The 18302-nt window shown below is 40.3% G+C and overlaps 1 protein-coding gene across 8 annotated transcripts in view; it reads left to right on the top strand.

Moving 5' to 3' along the window:
• The first annotated feature begins 1102 nt into the window (after window positions 1-1102).
• Window positions 1103-18302, top strand: part of Chd2 (chromodomain helicase DNA binding protein 2) — a 118548-nt gene continuing 101348 nt past the window's right edge. For 2 of the 8 annotated variants that reach the window (XM_076545095.1, XM_016009221.3), the window contains exon 1: window positions 5399-5910. In XM_076545095.1, coding sequence (XP_076401210.1) covers window positions 5810-5910 — 101 coding nt within the window. In that variant the 5' untranslated portion in view covers window positions 5399-5809. Of the gene's footprint in view, window positions 1878-2217; window positions 2351-5398; window positions 5911-18302 lie in introns of those variants that run through there. The other 6 variants (XM_006990949.4, XM_076545099.1, XM_076545100.1 and 3 more) reach the window with 6 other exon arrangements.

Here is an 18302-nt window from a genome sequence, read left to right as displayed (position 1 = left end):
ATATTTTCTCAATATAGAAAACGAACAAAATAACCCATTGTTAATGTAAAATACCTTAGAATACACATCTATGGTTAATACACATGCAGTGTTGTTCGTTGAGTGATGTGAGGTAGTTGGTTGGTCTTCGTGTAAATTGGAAAATGAATTTTGGATTTTTGTTTGGATGCAAAAATATCTGTAGATTTGAAACTTGATTGTGGATTTTGCATTTACTTATATTTAACATAATTGCTTTTGGTTGTAAATCTGAAGTGGATTACCACATTGATGGAGTGACATGGTTTTGACCAATTACAGGGTTTAGTAAAGGAATGTTTTGAGTTTTTAGGGTCTGTAGGTGGTATACTTGTCTGTATGGGAGAGAACACTGCATTTGTAATTTTGTTTCTATAGACTTTGTGTTTTCACCTTTAGGGAGTTTGTCTTCAAAAGTTTGATAATTGGCTGTTAGGTGTGTCCTGTTGTAAATGACCTGTTATTGATGAAATATGAGTGTACCTAGAATTGGATTTGAAATATGAGTGAAGCATTGGGCTATGCTGGTTATTTTGGTTTTGGAGTTGAGATTGAGTTTTTGATTGAAGGGTGACCATGGTTGGTGTATATTCTTGATTTTGTAGTTACTCATTTTGCCTAAATCAGTTTAAGAAGTAAATATGTAACGAGTATGAGAATTTTTTAATGTGTGGCGCCTCCAAGGTTATATAATGGGTTAAAGAATTTTCATGATTCTGGGTGGGGTAGGATGGTTGTATTAAATTTTGCTCTACTGCAACTGAACACTAGGGAGGCGCTCTTGAGTTGTAAAAAAATTACCCCTTCCAGTTGGGGTAGACAATTCCCCTTTAAACTTAATCTTTAGATGGTTTTTAGGGACCATAAAGAAGGCAAGAGTTGAGTCATTTATAGTATTGCTGGTGCTTCTAGCTACAAGCCATTTTACCCATGGGGGTGTTAATTTTTTTAAAGATTAGTATTTAAGCTGAGCTTTAGATTCTCTAAAAATTATCCTTATTTCAAAATGGCTTGATAAAACACCACTTCCTGTCCAGGGAGGAAGTTATTTTAGCTCAAGGACTGAAATATTTAGCAGATCTTTAGACAAAAGGAACAAATTACATTTCTCTCTGGCTTAAAAAGGGTGCTTGAGCCAGAGGGGGTTAAGAAGCCCTTCCCCCTCCCCCTCATGGAGTGGTCTGGAGGGGCAGGGAGGTGTGGGGTTGGGGGTCTTAAGGCTCCCTTGGATGGAGGATCTAGGTTTTTTTCTTTTTTCTTTCTTTTTTTTTTTTTTGGTGGAGATGAAGGGGTGGGTCTATGGTACATCACCTGAGTTGTGGGGTAAATGTAGAGAGTGTCAATCAAAGGCAGAGCTCTCAGAGCTGGGAAGGAGGCTCTAGATGGCGGCTGTGCCTTAGAGAGAGCGCGCTTTGCTCCCTGCTTCGGTTCACTTTACGCAACTTTCCCTAACTTTCGGGCAGCCTCAGGGGGCCCCCGCAACCCCCTGCCTCTTCTAGTGACTTACTGGGGTCGAACCGAACCTTTTTTTGGGAGAAAAGCAGCTTTTAGGAGCTTTCTTTTCGTGCCTTGTTGGAAGAAGCTGCCGTATTGAGAGCCCAGGTCGTTGTTTTTTCCAGCTTAGAAGCCATGGCGCACCTCCATTTTTGTGCGCTCTCCTAATGAGGCTTTTTTTTCCCTTCCGGACCTGTTTTAGTATTAATTACTGCTTTATTTTTTGACAAGTCAACACATTTGAGGACTATTTCATTTACTTTTTGTTTTTTAACGGAGGATTTTGCGTTATTTTTAATTATTTCGGATCTGATATTTTTCTACTACTAGATAGGACTCTTGTTTTGGAATACTACATGGATCAGGTAAGTCCATGATAATTAGTGATAATTTTAAAGATTTTTATGTTGAAGTTGGCTTTATTTACTGTAAATAAGAGAAATTCCTGGATGACGCAATAAGATACAGAGATTGTTATTTGTATCCAGTGTGTTACTTTGAGAAACTTTCCTTATTGATAGTGATGCTTCTACTGTTCAGTTTATCCCCCACTTATTTTAAGAAGGAAAAATAGAAATATTTTTGTTTTTTCGGTGCTTATCGTTGTTGCATTACATATATCGCTAACATCGTCAGGACTTTGTTCCTGATAATAAAAACCGTCCTTAGAAGCTGGGACCTTACCTTTCTTTCAACTTTTGACAGTAAATACCTGGGCACAGGACTTCAAAGCAAACACAGATTCCCCCTCCCCCTTAATATTTAAGAATTAAAAGATGATGAGAAATAAGGACAAAAGCCAAGAGGAGGACAGTTCGCTACACAGCAATGCATCGAGGTATGAGCTATCAACTTTCTCTTTTTTTTTTTTTTTTTTTTTTTTGGGAAACCTCAGCTTACACTTGTTTACTTTGACAGACATGGATTGCTGTCTGTATTATAAGAATTTTCTAACTTGGGTTGCTTTTTTTAAAGCGTGACCTTGAGATTGCTAACATGCCACACCCTGATTTTTTGGTAGCAATTTATGAAAGTTGAGTTGTGACTTAAGGCCTCTTACAGCATTCAGAAGGTAAGGTACTTTTGTACGGAGGGGCCTTTCCTAGAAACTGCAGTTTTTCTGTCAGTAAATTTTTCATTTTTAGGTTTTCGTGCTGCAGAAAAATGACCTTGTCTGTTTAGCCAATGCTGCATTGCACCATTTTACATGCAAGGCAGATTTTTTCTTTGAAGAATCTGGGATATTCAAACTTGTAATTGAGGGCCATAGAGGAGCCTTGTGGTAGTAAATTATAGTAAATAGACATTTGAGAAAGTTCTATGAATGGAAAATGTACATTTAACAACGGAATCACAAGTGGGACCCTTTGACGGATGCCTTTCGTTTTGTATTTTTGATTGTTTCTTTTGATACATTTCACAATTTTGAGAATTTTTATGACTTAACCAAAGCCTTACTTACAGTTTCTGAAATCATTAAATCTGTAACCGCAAAAATCCTGGAATGCTATTAATACTTGAGCTTTGTGTTTGTTACTATGACAATATAATTTTAGATTTTATGTTTAAGATGTTACAAGGTTTATGTTTGTGTATTTATGTTAAGATAGTGCTTTCTGGTTGGTCATTGTATTTTATCTTTACATTTTAGTTGATGCTGCTTTAAATTTATCCATTTATTTTTGACAGAGTCGTCTGGAATGCTTTCTCTTCTGAAGCTTTAATATACTGTTTGTTCAAATAATAATTTGTCTCACATTCCTTGAAGTAGTTTATCAGTGACTGAAGTAATAAAGCCTATAAGATATTTTTGTTGTATGACTGTATCCTATTTAAAAAAAATAATGTGCATGCATTTCTGGATGTGTTAAGAATTGTCATGTCATAATTTTTAAATCATTGAGCTAACAAGGATGTGATTGGTTATGTGATCTTTTCCCAATTTTGATTTTGCTTTATAATTTTGCATAAGACTCTCTAAATTAGCTTGTAAATTTGGAAATTTTGAATATGGTTTATTACAAATGATGAATTTTGCTTTTGACTTAAAAACATTTTGAATCTTGCTTTTAAAAATACATTTCCAAGTTCTTTTGCAAATTCAGTTACAATTTTGGATGTCTTTTGAGTTGCCTGTGCAATTATTGGGTTATATATAGGACAAAAAACTTCTAATGCAAAATTAGTTTTCTGGAAAGTAAAAATTTGAAGCTCTCGGAAGCTCCAGATATATTTGACAATTATGAAAGACCCAGCATTAAAGTTGCTACTCCCTGGAGTATATGATTTGCATATCCTCACCAGGGTTTTGGCTTTCTTACGCTGGCTGGGTTTTTGGTTTCATTGATCAGACTATGCTCTCTAACTGAGATCTCAAAGTGCTGCCTGTGAATAAACTTTGACTTTTATCTGGGATATGATTTGGGCATTGTCATGCATTTGATTTCTTTAGTCAAAACAAGAAGCATGTTTTTAATGCTTTTGCCAATTCTACTTTAAATTGTATACTTGATGAATGTCCAAATACTCGAGAATCTTTTAAATTAACTGTTACTCTTAAGTTATATACATTATTAATGCATGTACATAGTTATGACATCACTTCCTTTAAAGATTGTCAAGTTTAAAGGATGTTTGTGTTATTTTGGTACAGTAGGCTGTTATTTCTAGTGAGCTGAAATTGCATTGCCCCTGTGTACCTGGTTTCCGTGTTATCTGTAGGCTGCCTTTAGAGGCTAAATTTTTAAAGTATAGTGTTTAGGGAACATTACTAAAATCACCTTTGTACCCTGATTCTGCAGGGGAGGAAAGGAATTGTTTTCAGGTCAAGTAAACTTTGGAATGAGAATCACTTGTGAAACAGGAATGAGCACAAGTTTTAAGTAAACTTTTTTTCCTGTTTCAGAAACAAGTGCTATAACTTTATTAAGGTGTATTCTTGTTGAGTGTGTCTTTTTGTATTCTTTTGAAGTTAATGTTGAATTTTGATGTGCTTTGTATATCATGATTTTTGGAGATTAAAAACTGACTTTTTAGAATGTAATTTCAAACAATTTACATTTGTAAATTTGTAACTACAACAGTTTTAATGATGAACATAAAAAGTATGCCACATACTTACCCACGTTATATCCAGGAGTGGAAACTAGGGGGAAGAGAACGCACATGCAATCTGTGTGCACACTTATGTGTTCTAGGACACGGCTTTTATAAACTCAAAATTAAATGTCTATCCAAAATCGTCTGCCTTTGAGCCGTATTTTGATATCCGGAGGTGTGGGTAAAATCTTAACGTTTTCAAGAGCCTCTTACAAGAGCCTCTTAGCCTGGTCAGGTTGGGGATGGTTAGAAAAGGAATATGCAGTGCTTGTGGACTGGAACAGGCAGTTTTAAGTGGCAGCCATTTTATGACGCTGATAATACTTAAAAATGGGATTTTTGAGAAGGCTGGAAACGAATGAATCGAAATCCTAAATATCAGAACACCCCCTTCCCCACGTTCCCATTGGTACTGTGATGATGAAGTGAGGGGCAGCTCGGTAGTTGGCGCAGGGAGCAGCTCCCGGAGGCTCTGGCATCTTGGTGCACGTCCAGCTCAGTCACAAAATGGCTGTTCCTTTGTGCCGCAGCGCTGACAGACATACTGCATTGCACTGTGTACTCGCCAAACAGCAGGAAGTTGCCGTGCGGAGTTCAAAGGCCGGCCGGCGCTGGCGGCGGGTGCTGATTGGCTGTGTTCGCGCCTGGTAACAGCAGGGTCAACGGCGGCGCCGCTGGGCTGGCCCCGCCCTTTGACGTCAGCCGTGGTGGGCGGGAGAACGCGGTGACGCGTGGCCTCGTGCGCCGGTCGGCTGCTTCCTCTCTGGGCTCTGCTGGTGCCGGGGGCGGGGCAGAGGAAGGGAATTTTGGTCGGGACTTTCCGGTGGGCGGCTTCTTTCCGGACGGATTGTGATCCTGGCAGTCCTCAGGCCTGGCCTGTAGTGGTCCGCACCACACCCTACAGTGTTTTCCTGAGCCCAGCCCATTCCTGGAATAGTTGTCCTCTTTTGGAGAAAAGACACTGTAATCGTAAATCTCCAAAGAGTAGTCCGCTGGGTTTTTTTTATTCATAGTTTCAGGTTTTTTCTTTTTCTTTTTTTTTTTTTAAATTTATTCGGTGCTTTTTTTCCTCCCCTTTTATTTCCTTGTAAAGAGATTAGTGAATTTCATTTTGTTGCCATTGATTGAAAGCAGTTCAATGTGAGTGGAATGTTTTTAATTGAAAGTCCTTAACGGGTGTTGAAGCTCTGTGTCATACATGGCTCATAAACCAAGTGAAGAGCATTTGAGCTTGTCCCCGTGCATTTGTACTTGGTATCAAACATTTTCTCAATTGACATTTGAGGAAGAAAAACTCAGGTCAGTATGTGTTTAGTGGTTTGTAAGAATCACAGTGGGGTCGTTAAATGGAAAATGGCCTAGGAACTTTTAGTTGTTCCACATGTACTGTAGCACTACACGTGTCCGTGCATTAGGAAATACATGACTGTGGAGTGTCAGCGTACTGCTGAAGTTTGACTGGCACTGGCTAGCATTCAAACTTGGCTTAGGTAGCAGAATTACTCGGTAAGGTCTTGAGAAATACCTTGGCCCTAGTCTCCCTTTAGTTCATTTCTGGTAAACAAACTTGTGTTGTTGCTCATTTCCTACCTTGTTTGGAAACTCTTGCAAGAATTTATTTTAAAAAATAGTTTACCAACTACAGCTCGAAATTAAATCACAAGTAATGGATATAACCTTGAAGGAAAAGCAGTGCTAGTGCATTTCTGTGCTGTTTACCTGCGTATTTCTCATTCCAGTACATTTTAGAAATATTAAATAATATTCTTAGGAGACAGACACTGTTAGCAATTCAGTAGACTGTGGTACTTTATTTTTTAAAATAGATGTAAGCTCCGGGTGTGGTGGCAGAGCCCGCATTCAGCACTTGGGAGTCAGTGACAGAAGCAGGCAACCTCTGAGTTCAAGGCCAGTCTAGTCTGCAAACCACAACAGCCAGGGCTCTATATACAGTGAGACTGCCTTCAAAAAGAGAATGAAGGAATGATATAGGCTCCTTGAGTGTTGTTAGAGATGTTTTCATAGGTGTTTGTGAAAGGAAAAATTCCGAGTGGGTTTTACAGGTTTCCCTTAATCCTAGTTGCTTAGTGGAATTCTTAGGAAAATAAGAAATTTTAAGATTGTTACACAAAAGAATTACACAGAAAAGTTTGCATGTAATTTAAAATTATATGCTCATGTTTATTTTGCACAAAATGCTTAACAACCTTAGAGATCTAGATTTTGTAAACTATTTACTGGCTTCTAACGTTTTGAAATGTTTATTAAATAAAAGCAATAAGAATATATCTTGATAGCAGAAGGAAGATAGTAATCCCATCTCCCTTTCGGTGTATTGAAATTAAATTATACTAGTATTAGATTTTTAGTATTTTTAAAATAGTCTTAAAGTTTCTGTGTGGGATAGAACTAAGTAGCCAACATTGCATTGTGTTTATGAGAGAATAAGCAGTACTGTGGAAGATATTTTTAGCCCAGGTATATTGCACTGTGAGTTAATGTGTATCACAGGTATAGTGTTTTAGGACCTGGTTATAGTACACATGGAACCAGTAAACATTTCAAAACATTTTGTTAGGTTTGTTTTTGGATATAACAGAAAGGCAAGAAACTTTTTTTGGGGGGGGGGGCGGGGGGGGGAGTGTCTGTATTTTCACTATTTAAAACTTGTACTTTGTACCTTTTTTGTTTTTTGGCCTTTTTTTAATGATTAGTTCCTTTTGTAGATTAAGTCAGTGGGAGTTGGGAGGTGTGATTCAGTTGGTAGTGTGCTTGCCTGGCATACAAGAGGCCCTGGGTTTGTTTCCTAATTTCATAAACTGGATGTGACATACCTGAAATCTCTTTATTTGGGATATGGATGTTGGAGAATAAGGAGTTCAAGGTTATCCTCAGCTCCGGAAAGTTTGAGGCCAGTCTTGGCTATTACCTGAGATTATGCTCCAAGTTAGGATAAGAAGGATGGAGTTAATTGAGGGAGGTGTGTAAACAATATTTGATGTTTCATTAAATTATTGCCAGGAGGAATGGATATGTAATTGTATTTGAACTTTGTATGACATTCAGATTTCATAATTCACTGTAGTGTTCAGCCCAGCTGTCTAAATTTGTACTACGTAGCTGCTGAGATCACCTGGGATATCCACACTCCTACCATTTCTCACATAAAACTTAGTATAGTGAACTTGTCCCTAACAAGAAAATTGTGACTGCTAGTAAGTCATTTTTTGCTGTTATGGGCTGCTTTAGTTTTGCCAATTTGAGGACTGTTACTTTAACAAAGAAGCTGTGTTTAACAGCCCCCTCTCTTATTACCCAAGAGTTACTTCTTTTCAAAGAAACAAAAACAACCTTGTAAGTTTGCTTATCTTAGGTGATTGTCACGTAGCTTAGTATTACCTAATGCATTCCAGCATGATTGGGTAGCCTCTCCAGTGTTGCCAATTATTACTTGTTTTAGAACATTAAGGTTATTGAGAAAATGCCTGAATAAAACTAATTTGACTCAGATCATCAAATACCCAGAGGCTGTTTTCCTTTTAAGTCAGTAATTTAGCACAGTGGTTACTTTGTTTATATGTCTATTATGACCTTTGCTCCCTAATCTATTTGTGCTTTGGTTGATTAGGTGACTTTGGGGCCTGAGACTTTTCTGAAAAGCTCTTATTCTGGAAACATTTGAGCCCAAATTAGGACATGAGGGTCAAGGTGTTTCTGAAATAAATGATAATGAGCATAGAAGATGCCATTCATGTTCTGTTTCCTGAAATGCTTAGTTTGAGTACTTCATTTATGGGCTTCCTTGTGGATCACCTAGTTTTGGTGTTTCAAATGTCTTCCTGGCTCTATATTTATATTTATAATAATTATAATCATCATCATCGTCATTATTAGCTTTTTTGAAACAGGGTTTCTTTGTGTAGCTTTGACTGTCCTGGAACTCTGGGTGTAGACCAGGCTGGCCTCAAACTCAGAGAACACAAACTCAAACACCTGCCTCTGCCTTCCCAGTGCTGGGAGTAAGGGCAAGCGCCATCACTGCCTGGATCCTATAAAGACTTTGGATTCTCTTGTAGTTTGGGGAAAATAGATCTCCCCCACTTTTAAATTTAAGTGTATGTATGAGTATGTGCCTGTATGAATGTATGTATGTGTACTATGTGTGTGTGCCTGGTAACCCTTGGAGGCTCAAAGAGAGCGTTGTATCCCCTGGGACTGGAGTTACTAACAGTTGTGAAATGCTCTGTGGATGCTGGGAACCACAGACCTGCATCCTCTGCAAGAGTAGCCAGTTCTCTTAGAGGCTGAGCCATCTCTCCATTCTCACCCCATTAAGAAGCTGGGTAAAGAAAGGGAGAGCTAGGCCTGATTTTACGGTGTAATTCTCAGTCACGTAATGTCCCTAAGGTTTCAATTCAGCTCTTACTGTAATACCAAAAGCTTCCAATTTAGGTTATTTTCAGGCATGAGATTTTTCTCATCTTAAGAATGTGGACCGTGGGCCGGGCGGTGGTGGCGCACGCCTTTAATCCCAGCACTCGGGAGGCAGAGCCAGGCGGATCTCTGTGAGTTCGAGGCCAGCCTGGGCTACCAAGTGAGTCCCAGGAAAGGCGCAAAGCTACACAGAGAAACCCTGTCTCGAAAAACCCAAAAAAAAAAAAAAAAAAAAAAAAGAATGTGGACCGTGTTAATCATTGGGTTGTGAGCATTAAGTGTTAGAATGCCTATCTAGGTCCTTAGCAAGGAGGCTAGCACACTGAATGTACCCAGTGAGTGTAAGCTACTAGCAGTACTGTTCTGTTACTGCTCAGTTTATCCTTTATCCTTGTCTCCCCTCCCCCTTCAGCCCTGCAGTTCTAAGTGTGTTCTGATGAGCCGGGTTCTTCCCGAGGGCCCTGGTGGTTGTCTGGCTTACCAGTCATTTTAGGCAAATTAGAGGAGAGATTTTCGAGAATGAACTCAAGAGGCAAGTCCCCTTTAACCTAAAATCTTAGGTGCATTTTGTAGTTAAAGCTCAGTTTTTTGTTTTTGTTTTTTCTTCCCCTCCTCCAAGGAGCCAGCCTCTGGGAGCTGATTGTTCTTCCTGTTGTATGAGTCACAGCCCTGCTCTGGGCAGTAATTGAGTTCCTTTCCCCACCCTCTGGTGGTAATTGCTGCCTGTTTTACTTAACTCTTGGCGTCCTTTTGCTCCTCAAGCGCTGAAGTAGGAGAGTGACCAGGGAATGCTCTGGTAGTAGCTGTAGCCCATCTAGTTGGCTGGAGTTAGCCTTGCCTCAAGGGTCTTCACCTTAGTCCTCCGCATTTGCCTGCCCATGTCTGATGTGTGCCTGTTTCCTTGGAACTGTAGTGTCAGGATGTGCCGGATGCTTTGATTTCTTTCTCTTCCGTTCCTTTTAATGTGGTTTATGGGTTAGGTGAGTGTCTGTTTCTGGCTCGAACAGTGGAGGTTTTTTTTTTTTAAATATCTGAGTCCAGCTCTGCCTTCCAGTTTGGCTTTGTAAAAGCCCTCCATGTGGTTCCGATTTATCAGTGTTTTCCTGTTTGCAGAGCCTCCACGTGTTCCAAATCTAACAATGGTTCACATTTTGTTCTTGCTTTCTTCAGTAACAACCGATGGCCCGTCATATCTCTTTTGTTGATACTTGCAGGCACTGTTTTTAGTTTGGAGTTCAGGAAGTAAAAGATAAAGTTCTGGGAAAAGGAGTTGAGGTTTAGTGGAGAGGAAGTGTTTCTGTGCGGAGCATTCTGCAGCCCCAGGCATTCTTGTCAAATGTGCAGTGAGGGGCTTTTCTGTGCAGAAGCTGAGCTCCTTCTGTGTCTCAGTTTGCTGTAAGTTCTGGTGGTCTCTTCCCTTAGTGTAGGCCATACTCACACTCTTCAAATTGATCCAGAAGTTTGTTTGGATGCTAATCTCTTTAAATAACTTAGTTCTCAAATCTTAAAAAGAATGACTTCATTTCAATGCGGTCATACTCCATTCTGACTTCCCTGCCCTCCCTCTGTAGCTTACAGAGGTGAGCCCCTGGCCAGATTACACAGGGGGGGAGCTGTGTGGGCTGCTACTTCGGCTGTCACCCGGTTGACAGTTGTAAAATGCATCAGCATAGCATTTTAAACATTGATGAAAAACTTTAGGGAATCTCATTTATAGTCTTTCTTTTTTGAAACAAGGTCTCACTTTGTAGCTCTGGCTGTCTTATAACTCACTGTGTAGAACAGACTGACCTTTGAACTCAGTCTGCCTTGCCTCTGCCTCCAGTGCTGCTGGGATTAAAGGCATGTGTCACCATACTTGCACCCCCCCCCCCAACCCCCTTCTTTTTGATTTTTGAGGGGTCTTCGTTCTCTGTAGCCCTGGCTGTCCTGGAATGCTGTAGACCAGGGTGGCCTCAGCTCAGATCCGCCTGCCTCCGGCCCCAGAGTACAGGCATTAAAGACACGTACCACCGAGCCCTGACCAGCCTTGTGCTTGTAATTTTTGTATGTTGGTAGGCATCAAGCCTGTAGATGAAATGATTGTGAGAGACTGTTTAAAAGAAAATATTGAGGAGACTCAGTAAGAGCCTCCATTTGTTGTGCCTGCTATGAATCCAGCCTGTTCACGAAGAGGTGTGATTAGCGTCCTTGTTTGTGAAAGATGAGAAAGTTGAAGTATAAGGGAATGAGTGGTGGGATTGTGACTCAGAGTTTTGGTAGCTGGCTCTTGGATGGCTTAAGCTTGCCATGAATGGTTGCTGTCCCCTTTGTTGATTCAGAGAAAGCTGTAGAGGAGACATAGTAAAACATCTTGGATCATCCTCTTCTGCTTCTCCTAAAGCTTTTTCATTCATTCATTCATTCATTGTGTGGTGTATGTAGTTCATGTACACTGTGAGGCCAGAAGAGGATGTCATTGGGTGGCCTCTATCACTGCCTGCCCTATTCCTTTGAGACATAGGGTCTCACTGAATCTGGAGCTAGGCTAGCAAGTTCCTGTGGTCCTTCTTTCTATGTCTCAGCACTGCATTTTCAGGCCACACTTGCCTTTAAAAAAAAGCCAGTCTCACTATATAGTTCTGGAAGCTATGAAGACCAGGTTTTCTTTGAATTTTCAGAGATCTGCCTGTTTCTGCCTCTTGAGTCCTAGGATTAAGGCATGCACAGTGGCTAACTATTTTTAAATATTATTTTTATATATTTGTATTTTTTTTTGTATGAGTGTTTTCTGTATGTATGTTTGTGCACTTCATGTGTTCCTGCTGCCCTTGGAGACCAGAAAAGGGTTTGGATCCCTTTGGAACTGGAGTTATAGACATGAGCTGCCATGTGGGTGCTGGGAATTGTATCTGGGTCCTCTGGAAGAGAAGTGCTCTTTAGCAGTGGGCCATCTCCAGCCTACACTTGTGTTTTTATGAGGGTTCTCGGGATTTGAATTCAGGTCTTCATGTTCGCAAAGCAAGTGCTCATACTGCTTCTTCCCAGCCTTCTCACTTTATTTATTTATTTATTTATGTTCGGTTTTTCAAGATGGTTTCTCTGTGTAACAGCCCTGGCTATCCTGGAACTCACTCTGTAGACCAGGCTAGCCACAAATTCAGAGATCCACCTGCCTCTGCTCCCTGACAGTGCTGGGATTAAAGGCATGTGCCAACATTTCCCAGCTAGCCTTTTACATTTTAAAGAAACAAAAAAACCTCAAGAGTACTGTATATTGTGGATGTGATCTTCGTGTGGCCATTGAAGTGGTTTCCTTGGAATCCTGAAAGGGTAGGGTAGATGGGGAGGTCATGGAAACCTTAGAACTTGCTCTTTTGTCCTTTGGCTTTTATTCACACATGCACTTTGGGTTAGTCTAGAATGCATGAAAATTTGTGCTTGTGGTCTCCCTCCCCTGTATCCTAAGTTGAATTTCTGTGCATATTTTGCTTGAGAATTAGCTGGATAATGAGAACAAGTGTCATAACCAAGTGGATTTATAGATTGTGTAGCAGGTTAGGGGAAGGGAGAGCTCGTCTTGAGGCGGTTGTCTGTAGATGGCCCTAGATCAGGTGGATGGTGAGAATCTCAGGGATTAGTGTGTTCCCTGTTCACATTCAGATGTAGGTTGTTTGACATTCACGAGGTCAGTATATGGCTGCTAAGGTGAAAGTTGGGACTGATGACCAAACTTCTGTAGTATTCATTCCTTTTCTCTTTAACAAAAGTTTGCCCTTTAGTTTAGCTTTATGTTGACATTTAACTCTAGAAATATTCTTGCTAAGAATTAATCACCTGGGTTGCTTATTGATATCCAGGCGTCTTGCTGGAAGTGTTAAGATAGGATGGTTTAGGGATTATATCCAGGAGTCTATTTATTGAACAATAGACTCAGGTGGCTGCAGGTTTCATAGTTTGGGCAGCAGGGGAGGGTTGTGTGACAGATGAACAGAGAGCTCTACAGTTTGGATCTCTGTTCTTTTTCTCCTTTTGGTTATCATTATTATTATTATTATTATTATTATTTTTTTTTTTTGCAGGCGGTTTTACGTAGGTTGGACTGGTATTTGAGTCAGTTTAGCCCTGGCCTCCTGAGTGATGGTGTTATGGCTGTGTGAACTCCCAACACCCGGTGTTTTGCTTCTTTTTTATCTGTAGAATTCTGTGCAGGAGCTTCTGAGCTTTTTCATCTTTTAAAACAATAGGTGGTAATCCTGTGCTTCTGAAGCAGGGTTACAGACAGTGGCAGCTTTCACCCTTGACATTGTGTGGCCCCCACCCCCAGTTTCATCTTTTTGGATATATTTTTGGTTATTCTCAGGTGCTGAGGTGCTTTGACATCTAGTGTAGAGAAGTGTGGGATGCCAACAGCCTACGAACATAGGCACTCCCCTCAATACTCCAGTTCCAGCCCTGTCAGAAGCATCCCAATGTAGGAAGCGTGGGTAACTAAAAACGCAGTGGCGTTCTCTTAGTGAATGTTGGTGATTGCTGAAGTGAGGCCCCTCACCTTGTTTTCTTAGCTAGCTCCAAGGACTTTTGAGGACATGGGCATATGTTTCATATTTATAATTGGGATGGTAACCAGGGCTTTTAATCTCCTTTGAACTTTGCAGTTTCGTCAACACCATCTACTTTATAAAAGTCTATAAAAGTTATAGTCTCTAAGTTAGCTAATAAGAAAATAGAAGACTCGGAGGTTTAAAGGGAACTCCTGGCCAAACTAGTTCTTTATTCTTAGTGTTCAGAATGTAAATGTCCCCTTTGATGGTTGGTTAGAACCTTGTTCATGAATTCAGGGAGGTGTCCCTTGTAGCTTCTCTTCAGCTAGGTGGTTGGTCTTGTTTTTTTTTTAATCTGAGTGGAAAGCTTTCTTTTTGTCTTAGTATGTAACTGTTGCCAGATCCTAATGAACTATGCATATGATCCTCCATGTAGACCATATCCAGCCTCTTTGATGCCATTCACACCCCTATCTGCTGGAGGCCAATTTTGTGGTACTTGGTAAACCATTTAAGATGGTGAGAATGTTAAAAAGCTTAAGGTGACTTCTGCCTAGTCCCAGATGAGAATTTCAGAAACAGCTAGTTATATGGTTTTCTTTTTCAATTCTAGGTATCCTTGCTGCCCTAGCCTCAGTAATAGCTAGGCTTCTAGGCCTAAACCACCAGGTCTGTTACTCTCACCCATACAGGGTGTTGAACCTAGAGGGCCTTATGAATGCTGGGAAGCCCTCTGCCACTGAGCTGTAAACTGCAGACCACTGGCTGCCTTAATTTGAGAACACAGTTGGGATTTAGCTTTGCTATTCCATGAAAATGTAAGTGCCATTTTGAGTAGTTTTCTTTCAAGTGAAAATGAAATGACAGGTTTTTATTCTCAAGACAGGGTTTCTCTGTGTAGCTTTGCGCCTTTCCTGGAACTCGCTTTGGAGACCAGGCTGGCCTCAAACTCACAGAGATCTGCCTGGCTCTGCCTCCCGAGTGCTGGGATGAAATGACAGTTTTTAACAAACATTTGAAGATCGAGGCTAGCAGCTTTCCATCAGTAAGTAGGAAGGTGTGGAGGAGCAGTTTTAGGGGCAGTCTGTTAAAACAGGAAACAAAAAGCAGGGCAGTTCGAGAGAGAATTTGATTGTGCCAATGTAAATTGCCCTGAAGGTAAGGGAGACAATTTACAAGTTTAGCGTGAGTGACTCCATTTTGGTTTGGTTTTCTTGTTGACTGGTATAGTAGCCCGGTCCAAATCCTTGGCCTTTCATAGATTAACAGTGAGATAGATGTCAGTGGAAGGGGGAGCAGACACATGCAGTTTCTCTGCTGCCACTGCCTTGAAAAATGTTTTTCAGTTAAAGCGGGACTCACTGCTTCACCACAGAAAAGAATTTCATTTCAGGTTGATAGATAGAAAATAGAGATTTGCTATATTAGCCCAGTATATATTTTTAATGTACAATTTAAGCACAGCTGTTAATAAAGGGGCACTCAGGGAAGTAAATTGTGAGTTTGGGTTCCTCAAGGGAGTTGAAATTAAGGTTTTTGTAGCCATAAATACTGATTTTGGTGGCTTCTGGAGTTATGTCTTGAAGGCCTGCTAAAGAAACTCTTCAATTCTTTGACAGTTTCATGCATGCACATAGGGGATTCAGTTGTTTTCACCCTCCACTGGCCTTTTACTTCCCCCTTTCTCTTCTGCTGAAATCCTCTGCTGAGGGACCTTTCTTTTTTTGGGAAGTAAGATGGTGGGGGTGGTTTCTGATTTGCGTTGGGTGGGATTACATCTGATGAAGTGGAAGGAAGCCTAGAGCACTGGGGTTGCAGAGGAATTAAGATGCTGCTGTAAGATGGGCTTGGTGATGCATGCCTTTAACCCCAGCACTTGGAAAGCAGAGGTGGGCAAATGAATCTCTGAGTTCAAAGCCAGCATGGTCTATAGAGCAAGTTCCAAGACAGCCAGGGCTGTTACCCAGAGGAACTCTGTCTCTAAAACCAAACCAAAACAAAACAAAAAGATGTTGCTGTAAACAGCCTGGCATAGTGGTGCACACATTTAGTCCCAGCAGAGGCAGTTAGATTTTTGTGAGTTCAAGGCCAGCCTGGTCTACTTACAGAGTTGCAGGACAGCCAGCCAGCCAGGGTTATGTCAAGAAACCCCGTGTCAAAAACAAAAACGAGGTACGTGGGGATGGAAAGGGGTTTAGTTTATTGTCTTGTTCTTGTTGAGATTGGAGAAAATAAGACGTCAGAATTCAGTAAAGCAGTGGAGCTCATATAGGCAGATTTGCCTTTACAGTAGTGTTAGCTCCATTGGAATTCCTGACCTGACATAAGGGGAGAGGCCTTAACCAGGTTTCTCCATAATTATTCCTGTCTAGCTTGGCCAAGAAAGAGTCTATGGTGTCATTGTTAAGGAAACTTCCAGAAGAACTGAATCCTAGGAAGGGATCAAGTTTATATGGTAAAAAGAAACCTTGCCTGACTATAGTGGTATACTTTTAGCTCCAGCACTTGGGGATCTCTGAGTTCTAGTTTGGTCTACAAGTTTCAGGCTAGCCAGAGCTTCATAGTGAGACCTTTTCTCAAAAGCAAAATAAACCTTTGAAAACTTATGAAGTAACGAGAGGCGGAAAGAGTAAGTTTTTGTAAGAGTTAAGACATAGCTCCAGCCCATCATACCCTTCTACCCCTGTCGCTGGTTTGCTTTTCTTCTTCTTCTGGCTTTTCAAGGCAGGATTTCTCCGTGTAGCTTTGGTGCCTGTCCTGGAGCTCACTCTGTAGCCCAGGCTGGCCTCGAACTCCCAGAGATCCGCCTGGCTCTGCCTCCCGAGTGCTGGGATTAAAGGCACTGGCTTACTGCTGTCACTTTTGTGCTCACTTGGCATAAAAAGTATTTGTAGTTTGTATAGTTTTGTTTTGAAGTTTATAGTTTTGAAATTTGTCACTTTACAGATATATTAAGACCCAATCCTGTTCAGATTAGTATGAATAGTATGGATGCTTCACATCTTGTGAATTACATAGATATATATGTAGGGTTTTTTTTTCTTCTAGCATGGAATAATTTCGTGTTTGGCTGTTGCCCAACTTTGATATTTAGGTAACATACTTACATACTGGTTTGCAGGATTTGTATGTGATTTTTTGGGGGTGGGGTATGGTTTGTTTTTTTCCGAGACAGGGCTTCTCAATGTAACAGTTCTGGCTGTTCTGGAACTCACTCTGTAGACCAGGCTGGCCTCGACTTCACAGAGATCCTCCTGCTTCTGCTTCCTGAGTGCTGGGATTAATTAAAGGCCTGTGCCACCACTGCCCTGCTTGTTATATCTTATTAAGTTTATTGGCCATTTCAGTTTCTTTTTTGTGGTTGTGTGTTTGTTGTTTTTGCTGAATTTCCTACTGGATTTTTGAATTGCCAGAATTCATATGTTGTATATTTTTTGTTAATGTATACATTGAACTTTGTTTTTCTAATTTACTTGGCTTAGCCATGTTTATACTATAACTTATTCAGAATCTGAAGACTTGAACTTATAAGCATAAAAGATCTTAAAAACAAAGCTTAAGCCGGGCAGTGGTGGAGCATGCCTTTAATTCCAGCACTTGGGAGGCAGAGCCAGGTGGATCTCTGTGAGTTCGAGGCCAGCCTGGTCTACAGAGTGATATCCAGGAAAGCGCAAAGCTACACAGAGAAACCCTGTCTTGAAAAACAAAAACAAAAACAAAAACAAAACAAAACAAAAAACCCAACAACAACAAAAAACAAAACAAAGCTTAAGAGTTGTTATATATATATATTCTTTGTCAATGAGAACTCTGAAGTATCTTTCCCTTTCCATTTACTTTAAGACACCTATCTAGCCATGGCCTAGAAAGAGTGGTCATATGGCAGCTTGGTTGATTTGATAATGTGTTTGATTGAAAAATATGTGCAATGCAAGGTCAGCAATACCACACAGGAGTAGATAGTGCAGATTCTGTAATTCAGACATCCTTAACACATTAGGATTCTGTCTTGATAGGATTAATGTAAGGATTAGGCTTTTTGCATATTTTTGACACTTTAAATGTCTATAATGCAAACTTTGTGTGGATACCACTTTGTGGAGTTTCGGTATAGACTTACCTTGCGGTCTTTCAGCTTTTACATTTACCTGCAGTAACCAAGAAGTTCAGTCCAGGAGTCAGTACTTCTTCAGCCATTTTGTAAGTTAGGAAAATAAACACCAGTGTGCTGAAATGGAGGCTCTTAGAGAACCCACAGGCTTTCTCTTTTAAGTGGACTGTTGTTGTGCTGTCCTCTTGTGGCCATTTTGAAAATGGCACTTTAAGAAACGGAAATGACTTAGTTTCCAAGTCCAGTTTTAAGAAAGATCGATCCATTTCATAAAAACCTTAGTAAAGGTGTTGTCTTTTTCTTTTCTTCTCTCTCTTAGATTTTGACACATACCAGTTTTTTTTTTGTTCAGTTGAAAAGTATGAAATTTGTTTGCAATTAGAGTTTGAATAATTTTCAAATTTTTTATTTTTATGAGGCTGTAGTGGATAATTCCTATGAATTTTAAGTTTCAACTGCTTTAACTATTACACTTTTTTTTTTGTTGTTGTTTTGTTTTGTTTTTGTTTTTTGAGACAGGGTTTCTCTGTGTAGCTTTGCGCCTTTCTTGGAACTCACTTGGTAGCCCAGGCTGGCCTCGAACTCACAAAGATCCACCTGCCTCTGCCTCCCGAGTGCTGGGA

The sequence above is a fragment of the Peromyscus maniculatus genome, chromosome 1 (assembly GCF_049852395.1).
Source record: "Peromyscus maniculatus bairdii isolate BWxNUB_F1_BW_parent chromosome 1, HU_Pman_BW_mat_3.1, whole genome shotgun sequence".
Classification (NCBI taxonomy): domain Eukaryota; kingdom Metazoa; phylum Chordata; class Mammalia; order Rodentia; family Cricetidae; genus Peromyscus; species Peromyscus maniculatus.
This window is presented reverse-complemented; position numbering and strand designations above follow the sequence as displayed.